General features: G+C 45.7%; 1 protein-coding gene across 1 annotated transcript in view; it reads left to right on the top strand.

Annotated features, from left to right (window-relative positions):
• The first annotated feature begins 2722 nt into the window (after window positions 1–2722).
• Window positions 2723–10535, top strand: part of PRKCE (protein kinase C epsilon) — a 296885-nt gene continuing 289072 nt past the window's right edge. The window contains exon 1 of the mRNA XM_082756305.1: window positions 2723–3940. Within this exon, the coding sequence (XP_082612431.1) occupies window positions 3593–3940 (348 nt within the window). The 5' untranslated portion in view covers window positions 2723–3592. The remainder of the gene's footprint in view (window positions 3941–10535) is intronic.

Here is a 10535-nt window from a genome sequence, read left to right as displayed (position 1 = left end):
CTTTGAACCCACAAGAGGACAGAAAATAAAACCAAGTAACAAATACTGAAAAAATCTTTCAAGTGGAAAACATTACCTGCAGTTGGAATATCTTTGTTGTCTGTTACTTAGAATTTTTGAGACCGCTGGGCCAATTTTTCTTATGACCTTTGCAGGAAGTATCGTAACTTTGTTCACTGTACCTGAATTACTGGATTTTAAAAATATTGTTCTCAGTACTTTTGGTGAATTAATAACTTCTTAGTGTAAAAGTTTGCACAACATATAGAAGTTTTCTCAAATTTGTTTGTTTTTTTTTTTTTTTTTTTTTTTTAATATATACCTATGTACATTTAAAAATTAAAACGGTGTAAGGTACACGTATTTTCCTAGCCAGTGTAAGGATGGAATGGTATGATCCTAAGTGAGTTTGCAAATCCATATTCATGCAGGCAGTCTTACAAAAAATGTCATGTGAAATCAAACCTTAGGTTGTTTCAGTGCATGGAAAAGAGTAGATGGGTTAAATTAAACAGTAGGGCCTAGTTGTGTATGCAGTAGATTATAGATGTAATTAAACAAATATAAGATTTATTAATATTACTTTGTATATTGTATTAATAGTCTGATTTATTCAGACTTGCAATATGCATGTGTGATCTTACGGAGATGTTAGGTTATTAAACTCACCATGGAGACTGTGTTTACCTAAATCTTACCTTGGGCATTCAAAATATATATAGTTGTAGGTCTTTTAAAAATAAACAGAAAAAAAATAAACAGTGTATCAGTTCAGCTTCTTTATTTTCCAATAGCTAAGAAAACCGAGCACATTGTTTAGATTGCCATTATTCAGAACCAACACAAACACATCCAGAGGAAATATTTAATTACAGTGTGTGTTGTTCCTCACACATTAAGATTAAGAGCATATAGCTCAATATATAGTAGATATATGCCAGGTTGTGAATGGGGGAGGGAAGGAGTGGGTGATTCTTGTATTTCTGGGGGACCTGTGGATACAATCCTTTAGAGCAGTAACGTGATAGATGAACCACAGCTGCTGTGAGCCCAGGAAAGGCTGAATTGTGAAGGAAGACAGTTCCTGTAATTGGCTCCGTATCACAGCTTTGTATCAAACGATTGTACTCGGGGATTGTCAAGATGATAATGAACATGGAGATTTTCCTGTACTTCTGCTTTTACTAGTAGATTAAGTGGCAATAGGCACAAAAAGGCTTTCTTCCATTAACGTGAATGCTCTCATGACCCTTAGGCTTCATTAGTACCGTATCTTCTACCTGGAAACTACTGTGGAAGCACAGATACAGGAGCTATTTCTTCAGCTCCAAATATAACGCCTGCCTCCTGAGCCATTACTTGCAGAAATCCGTAATTACTTCATCTTTGCTCTCCGCTCAGGAATGCCAGGTCCAGACCCAGGACTCGGTGCTAACCCTTTGTGTCCTCACCTGAGCGCATCCTGGCAGCAGGCTGCTTCTTCTCACCTCGCCTGAACTGCCGATGCACCCCTTGCATAGCAGAGCTGGCCCTGGATTTTAATTCTGATATGAAAGTGAATTCAAAGACCGTGCGAGGGCTAAGTCCATCCTGATGACTTTCTCACAAAAAAAGCTGGCAAGATCAGCAACTAAAAATAAACAAGGCAGCGATATTTTTTTCACTAGAGGAAACCAACTGGAGCCCACGTCTATGCACGTTTGTGCAGGGGAGGGGAGAGCTGTAGTTTCCTGGTTATTCCCTGCAGTTGTCAGCACCATGGCGATGAACATGACTGAAATCTTACGCGATAAGCTCGATAACGAGGCACATACACCCTTTTACAAGACCCCCCCCCCGGGGCTCCTTTCAGCATCTCCCACACCCAGCAGCGACGATTCCTGCGGGGGAAGCGCCGGGGCGGGGGGAAGGCAGGTGACCCGCAGCCCCGCCGGGCCGGGCCGGGCCGGGCCGGGCCGTGCCGCCACCTCCCGACGGCGCCTCCCGGCCTCGTCCCCGGGCGGTGTGAGGCCGCTTCCCCGGCGGGGGAGCCGCTGCCTGCCGCCGGGCCCCGCTGAGGAAGCGGGGCCGTGAGGGGCCGGAGCGGCGGGGGTCGGGGCCGGGGCGCGGCGGGGAGGCCGCCGGAGGGCGGCGCTGTGAGGGAGAGGGGAGGCAGGGCCCGGCCGGGGGCGGGCGGAAAACCCGCGGGGAGCAGCGAGGCGGGGAGGAAGGAGGAGGAGGAGGAGGAGGAGAGGGGCGGTCGGGTGCTTGAATAAAACCTGAGGGGCTCGGGAGGAAGGCGGTCGGGGATGGTTTGTGTGTGTGTGTGTGTGTTTTTTTTTTTCCTTCCTACGCCACTTTTATCCCGTGAGGGGGACGAGGGAAGGAAGTACAACGACAGCGGCGACCGTAACAAAGCTGTAAACGATAATAAATGATAATAATAAAAAAAAAAAAAAAAAAAAAAAGTGCGCGGAGGCCAGCCCGGAGGAAGACAAGGGCTGAGGAAAGGCGGGCGCAGCCGGGGGCCCCCCGAGGGCTGCGCTGCTCCCCCTCCACCCCAGCCAGCCAAACTTTGGGCGCCCAGCCGCTGGCACGCTCACACTCACACACACACACTCACACACACACACACACACTCGCACACACACACTCCGCTCGCACACTGACGTCTTTTGCGCATTTCCTGCACGGGAGCGAGCGGCGGAGCGGCGGCGGGAGGCGGGGAGGGAAGGACGGAGGGAGGGAGGGAGGGAAGGAGGCGGCGGCTCTGCCCATCGCCAGGGCGGCGGCCGCCCAGCCGGAGCCCGCCGAGCCCCGCTCCGCTCCTCTCCGCGCCCCATGCGCGGGGGTGGCCGCGCTGGGTCCCCGGCCTTGGCGGAGGACGAGGAGGAGGAGGAGGCGCGGGGGCTGCTGCTGCTGCCGCTGCTGCTGCCGCTGCTGCTGCTGCTGCGGGCTGCGGCGCGGATGGAAGGTCCCCGGGTGGATGGCTGCTGCTGCTGCTGCTGCTGCTGAGCGGAGGCTGAGCCGTAGGCAGGGCTGGGGGGGCGGCCGGTGACTCGTGCGGGTGTCTCTGTGTGTGTCTGTGTGTGTGTGCGTGTGTGCGTGTGTGCGGAGCGCTGCGGGGCTGCCCCGGGGCAGGGCTGGCGTGTGCGGGAGCCTCGGGTCGCGGCGCTGCCTCCCTCGCACGGCCCGAGCCGGGATTATGGTCTAGGAGGAGGGAGGAGGCTTTCGCTCGCCCCCCGGCTCTGCCCTGCCCGGCTTTTCGGGGGGTTTGTGCAGCCGCCGGCGCCTCCCCCTCCCCTGCGGCCCCCCTCCCTTGTTTTCCGTTAGAAACACGGGCGAGAAAATAAATGCATTCACTGGGTGTCGCAAGAGCAAAGGCTAAATAACCAGAGGTAGCGGCACGGCGAGGGTCGGAGCCGCGCTGCGTCCCGCTCCCCCCCTCAGACCTGCCCCCCTATTTATTGGCGAGACCTCCTTCCCTGCCTCCCTCCTTCTCCCCCTCCCTCCTTCCCTCCTTCCCTCCCTCCCTCCCTCCCTCCTTCCCTCCCTCTCTGTGCGAGCGCGTTGTGCGAGTGCTTGATCCCAGGAAAAGTGCAGCCGTCCAGCCATGGTGGTTTTCAATGGCTTGCTGAAAATCAAGATCTGCGAGGCGGTGAATCTGAAACCCACGGCGTGGTCGCTGAGGCATGCGGTGGGTCCCAGGCCACAGACCTTTCTGCTGGACCCTTACATAGCCCTCAATGTGGACGACTCCAGGATCGGGCAGACCTCCACCAAGCAGAAGACCAACAGTCCCGCTTGGAACGACGAATTTGTCACCGACGTTTGCAACGGCAGGAAGATAGAGATGGCTGTTTTCCACGATGCCCCCATCGGGTACGACGATTTTGTAGCTAACTGCACTATCCAGTTTGAGGACTTGCTGCAGAACGGGAGCCGCCACTTTGAGGACTGGGTGAGTGTTCGCGCCGCAGGTACGGACGTGTGCACATGATGTGCAGTGGCACCACTCTGGGTGCAACATCTGTATTGCAGAGCTAGGTTGCCAAGGGCATGTAATAGCTCTGGAGGCTTTTCATTATTTCCATGCTTTGTTATACTGAGATAGTCATGGTTACTGTGTGTCTAATGCATGTGGTCCACAGACACGGGAAGAAAGAAAAATAGGGTGCATCTAAGTAAGAGATGTGTAATTACCACTTCAGGTTCTGAAATTATGTTACATAAACACAAGTCCTGTTGTCTTATTGTGTGTGAAACCCGCCGGCCAGATACATCCATACAGAGCATCACTGCAAAAACCAGAGCCAGCTCTTAGACTGAGTTCTTCGCTTTGGTGTGAACTGATGAAGCTGTGACGAGGTCATGACAAGCCTTTAAAATGCAGGTCTGACCTCTGATCTGAGATGCTTTGGGGTCCTCGTATCACTTGAAAGCTGACTGCATCGATGCTGATGCTCGTTCTTCCCCTAGATGGTCTGGACCTTTGTGCATAGACCTAATGCAGTGCTTCTTCAAATGCCTGAAATTGATAAAAGGGTTCTGGTGGATTTTGGCCCCAACCAGGCAAATTCTGCTGCCTGCATGCACAATGTGTTTAACAGCTTCTGCTGCATCTTAAAGACCCAGAGGCTAAGGTGCCCCGGTGGGGGTGCAAAAAAAGCTGGAAAATCCTTGGTCTGACAGCCTCAGGTACAGTGATTTAACACTGGAAAATAAAACAAAAAGAAGCACGAGAAACATGAATATGCACATTTCTGCAGTTAAACAGTTAAATGGTATATTCTTTATATGAGACGTGCAATAGAATGATGTTAGCTGTCTTCTGATTTTTAAATGTGCCCTGCTTGACCAGCCGTCTGAAACGTTTATGCTCATCTTTTCTTGTTTATTTGTTATGGTCAAAGATACTAGGCAGGGGAACGTTTTGTTGGCAAACAAAGAACCCAGGACCAAAGTGAAAACAGCAAGAGTTAACAGCTCAGAGTTTCATGTATCCTTTGGAGCTTCTTTACTTAAAGCAGTGCTAGAAAGAGATACCAGAACAATGGAAAGGCGTGAAAGAATTGTGCTCTATTTATGCTGATTAAGAGCTGAATAACTTTACTGTTACAACTTAAATGTTTACAACTTTAAAATATTGCCCACTTCTTCTATGTATGTTACATTGTGACAATTAAGATCTAGATTATTCTGATGCTCAATACAAGCTACATGTTAGTAAGCTTGGATTGTAAAACTGGGCGATAAGCAACGAAAAAAATGCCAAATCAGGAAAAGACAAATGCAGCAGTATTGCAGATGTCTTTTACCTGGATTGAATGATAATCAAGTAGTGATCCTTCTGTAAACAGTGGGTACTTCATCTTTGAGGCCAATGGGATGAGGATGTCATCACAGATTTTTAGTGAAGGAATAATTACGTATGTGCTTTCTGTGTATGGTACGTGTTCAGAGTTTGTTGCCAGATCTGGAAGGACCTTGCAGGTTACAGATGACAAGTTTGATTTTTGGTGGGCTGGTGTGTGAGGGTACCTCCTGACTGTGATTTTTAAGGTGAACTTAAACGTCCAAACTTGTTCCCTAGATAAATAGTGGAATTTAACAGATTGAGGCCCTCTGTAAACACCGTCTGGGAGGAACTACATAGCTGAATCAGATAAATGCTATATTTTATTGCACCAGGATTCATTGCTGTCCAGCATTTACTGGGTGGGAGGAGACAAGGGAGTGACTACAGTTGTTGTCTGTTGATGTGACAGAGTTGAGTAGATGGCTTTGGGTCCTAATTGGTTAGCTCATTGTAATACGGTTTCTGAAGCATCATTTACTTCTTGCTTGTGTGTGCTGTAAGTCTCCATAGTGTGGACTGTGTTTGTGCAGTGCATATAATGCACAGAGAACACCACCCGATCACAGTTGGAGTTGGGGGGCAGGCGTGTATGGGATTGTTCTTTACATTTTCCCAAATCTTCAAATTTACTGAATACGTCATTGTTGTTGTAATACTGTGTTTATTGTATTGCTAATAGGTAGGGACCCTCAGAGAACTGGCGTTTACAAAATCACATTGTTTTTTTCATCTGATTTCACTGAGTTAAATCAAGGCCTGTGGCCATAGCATCTCTGTGGAGTGTATAGTGAAGCACATAGATTTATTGGTATCTTCATCAGTGTCTAGAGTCTGTATGAACACTTTCAAAAAAAAAAAAAAAAAAAGAAGAAGTCTTCTCTGAAATGAAGTAGTTGAATGGCTTTCACAGGATGAGGAAAATGCACATGGCCTAAACCAACATAAGACTAAGACTGGACACATCACAGTCAGTTTGTTCTGTTTAATAAGAGGGCTAATTCCTTCATTTCACTCTTGGCATTTAAGCTAGATATTTTTCTAGTACTCTTCCTCAACTTTATAGCAAGCAAATTAAAAGCAGCTATCACAGGAGCTCATTCCTCCTTGCCTAAAATATCAATTGCAACCTAAGAAACACTTCTGGAGACTATAAAGCATTTTTATGCCATTCTTAGGGCGTCCCTTAAAGGAGTCCAAAAAGTTGGAATGGGGAACCATGTACTTGTTGAGTATATTCAATGTAGTTGCATTGCTGCCCCTTTTTACCTTCAGAATGATGCAACAGTTCTTTCAGGATTGGACTGTCACTATTTAAATAACTTTGAGAAAAAGCTCGTATGCTGAGAACAGCTCTTGTCAATATATTAATAGCTTTAATGCATTCAGTATTGTATAATACTGCATGCATTTTTGGAAGGAAAATTCAGTATTTGTTTTATAATATCTGCACCAGGCTCAAGGTTATGTGACTTATCCCGTAACATATTTCTAGGTTCTTGTCAGAAGTCCAAAATGAAAAAAGGGCTTGCAGAGAAATAATGTTTTGGTTCTTTTTTTTCCCCCTAAAATGAAACTATTCCTCTCTTTAGCCAGCTTACCTACTTTGATTATTATTTACCATTGTGCACATCCCCATATGTTTTCTAAGAGATGAGTTTTTTAGGAAAATATTGGGTATTTTTCTCACTGTTAAGCCTGTGCTATATACTGATGCCATGGTTACAGTGGAAACACTAATGATAAACAAGTACAAAGCTTGAAATCATGATAGCGTCTATTGTGTTAGGACGAGTAAGATAAATGTGCAAAATTCTGGTTTCTTTTGTCTGCAGAGTATTCAGCAGTTGCAAAAATGATTTTTAACCTTACGGTATGTGTACTCCCTGAACATATATATGCAGAAAGATGGAAGTTCTGGCCTAACACAGTTGTTCATATTTTACCAGATGGAAGCTTTTAAACAAAATACAGGGATTTTTTTTTTTTTTTTTTAAAGGAAGAACAATAATAATAATAATAATAAAATGTTTTGGTTTCTAAAAAAGGTATAGTGACAATTAAAAAGATGGCTGCTTTTCCAGTGGTGCATCAATACAGACATAGCACAGTCAAAGTGTCAGTTTTGCAGATTTTTTAGTAATGGCTACACTGCAGTTTTAAAGAGAGCTTTGGATTACAGATTCTTCTGTAAGCCAATGACACATTATACAGAATGGCACAAGGCATTTTCAAGAGGATGTTGGTGAACTTACATTTTGGTAAATAAGAAATGCAGAATGATAAGCAACCTGAAAGTTCTCACTGAAAAAGAAGCCTAGCTTAACTTGCAAGCTTTAGCTATATCTTTTTAGTTTGGTGATTCACATAATAATGAAGCATGTCTTTATCTGGTTTTCTTACATATGGTGTATGTAAATGTTGCAGCTGAGTTGGTAATAGAGCTACGCTTTTATCAGTAGAATTTAAATCGGGAAGGAAAATTCCTTTAACATTTAGCCTTGTGGTTATACTTTTGTGAATTAGAACGATTGATGTTTATGTGTTTGGATGATTGGTAATATGGGTTCTGAGTTCATGTCCACTTTTCAGAGTTGACGATAGATGAAATCAGTGTAACTGGACCAATGCCAAGGACTCCATCTAAGGGTCTTAGCCATTAGCCTGACTGTGCACGAGAAAACCTATTGAGTCGTCCTAAGAAATTCTTCTGTAGGCTGAGTAGCAGAACTTACTGAATCAGTCGGAACATCACAACATTTATCAAGAAAAGCCTTTATTTCCACTGAAAATATTTTACAGCTATATTTAGGTTAATGAAACAAGTTTAGTTTTCTGCTGTCTTAAAGAAATCCCTAATGCTGTTAGGAAAGAATTAAAACACAGATTTCAGTGATATTTTCTTTGCCAGTCTTAAATGTCTGCCATTCTAGTTTTGTTTTCTTTCAGTGCTGATTCTTAAGATCTTTTCAAACATACTTTAAAAAACATTCTTTCATATTTCCATTTTATTAATGTGAAGTTAGTCATGCAGCTGTGCCACTTGCATACAGCAAGTTTATTATGAATTAATTTTACATCTCAATAACAATTTGATGACGAGTTAGGGGAAATGAAATGGGGAAAATGCACAGCTTTACATACTCATTGAGCTGTTGAGGTACGTGTTTTTGCATCATGCTTACAGCATACCATTGATGAAATTTTCCTGTTGGAGATACTGTGTCCCGGGTCTCCAAGCTGCAGCCCTTAAGGTTAGGCACCCAGGAGAATGCAGCGCTGAATGTGGTGGTGCTGACCTCTCATCAGAGGTGTTTGACGTAAGGAGCAGATGCAAGGCAAAATATAGACGACAGCTCCTGCCTTTGAAATGGCTGGCAATAACAGTAACAAGCATGCCATGCATTAGAAAATCCAAAAGCACCTTAGAAAAATGTCAGTATTTTTTCTTCTGTTTCAGGAATCGAGAAGGAGGGCAGTAGCAGGGGAAGGATTAAAACACGCTTGAGTCCTCAGTCCTGTGAGCTGTCCATTTACTTGGGAAATAAACCATCTCCTTCCAGCTCCTCCTGTCTGAATTAACTGGGAAGACTGGTTAAGGGCTTATAAGAGTGTGTTTGGGGGGGTTGTTTGTTTGCTTAATAGCCTTCCGTCTTTTCTTTTGCTGAAGCGGCACCTCATTTTTGTCAGTACTTGATATGCTATAGCTGGGAGGCAGAGAGCAGAGTGGTGATATTTTGTCACAGGTCAGCCAGCATGTGAACCTCTGCTTGCTCCTTACACTGTTGAAGGTTGTTGTTGGGCTAACAGAGTGTGACTTGCGTATTTTCATTTTTATTTTCATCTACCAGCTGAAGTCATCTGTGCTGATGGTGTTGAAAGGCCTAGGATGCAGCTTGTGAAAGCTTTACATCTCATCTAAACTGCAGTTTGTGAGCTGCTGAAAAGCGTTGTTATCAGAAGAGTATTTGTTGAAATGGAAGGGAAATTGCTGTCCCATTTGATGGATTTCTGTGTTACAAGGCTGTCACTGGGCAAGGTATATGTTAGGCCTGGGGGGTGAGCATGGGAGTTAGCAGGGAGCGGCAGGGCTTTGCAGGGACTCGTGTAATTGTGAGGGTGGGTGGTTGAGAAGAGGAGATGGGAGATTTTGGAAAGCACTTTGCACAGGGAGGGGCTTCCTCGCCTTCTCCCCCGGCCTGTCTCCCTCCTGTGCCTCCTCTTTTCCCTCTCTGCTGGGGATATGGTACAGTCGCCACGCAGCTCACCCACTCCCTCGTATCAATCCCTTTCTGCAGCTGCACAAGGCTACTCCTACTCCCTGCTAGAAATGTTCTCTCCTAGCAGCAGCTCCTGCTCACCTGCAGTACTTCCCAGCCTGCTGAGGAGCCATAGAGGGGGAAAAAGCTGCCTCCGCAGCTACTGCTGCAGGGAGAGGGAAAGGGCAACGTGGGGAAATGGAGAGATGAAGCAAAGAGAAAAACCTGGAGGAGGATTATGAATAGTTGCTGCTGCCCCACATCCTCCAGCTGCCCTTTTGGCAGCAGCAGAAAGCTGCACATGTAGAAGAGACTGGGATGAGCTGGCATAGGCAAATTGACTGGTTAGTTGATGGCCTTCTGTTGCTCACTGACCTGTATTTTTTCCTTTTTTTTTTTTTTTTTTTTTAACTTGCTTTGCTCAGTGCGTAGCTTTCAGTCTCACTTAGGTCCTGAAAAATTTGCTCAGGGCATGGAAAGTGTGTAGCCAAACATGGCTTTCGCTTAGCGCTGAATTACTTGTAGGTCAGGATTTGACCCTACAACTGGACTGAACCTCCTCTTACTGCTGCTAATACCAGTGCTGGTACCGAGTTCCTGGTGATGATAGCACTTCTGCTGAGCTCTATAGAAAGTGCCTGCAAAATGAAGCTGTCAGTAATGGAGTCCAATTCATAGGTATCAGTTCTAAGCTGGGCTTTTAGAAATGTCCAGATCTGATGACAACAATTCCTATGTCTTCTTTTTGAGCCAGTTCTCAGACAGTAGATATCACTACTGCAGCTCAGGCGGCTCCATAGACATTGTGCAGAACTTCATGGTTGTGAGCAAACCACTGAGCTCACTGGGTTCATTGGGTTCACTGCATTTCATGCAGGCATGTGTTTAAATTCTTTCCTGAACTGGGGCCTGTGTTCCAAGGGAAAACCGAGAATAAATAC

Source organism: Aythya marila (genome assembly GCF_965140915.1).
Source record: "Aythya marila genome assembly, chromosome: 3".
NCBI lineage: Eukaryota > Metazoa > Chordata > Aves > Anseriformes > Anatidae > Aythya > Aythya marila.
Note: the sequence above shows the minus strand (reverse complement) of the source record. Positions and strands in the feature narration are given on the sequence as shown.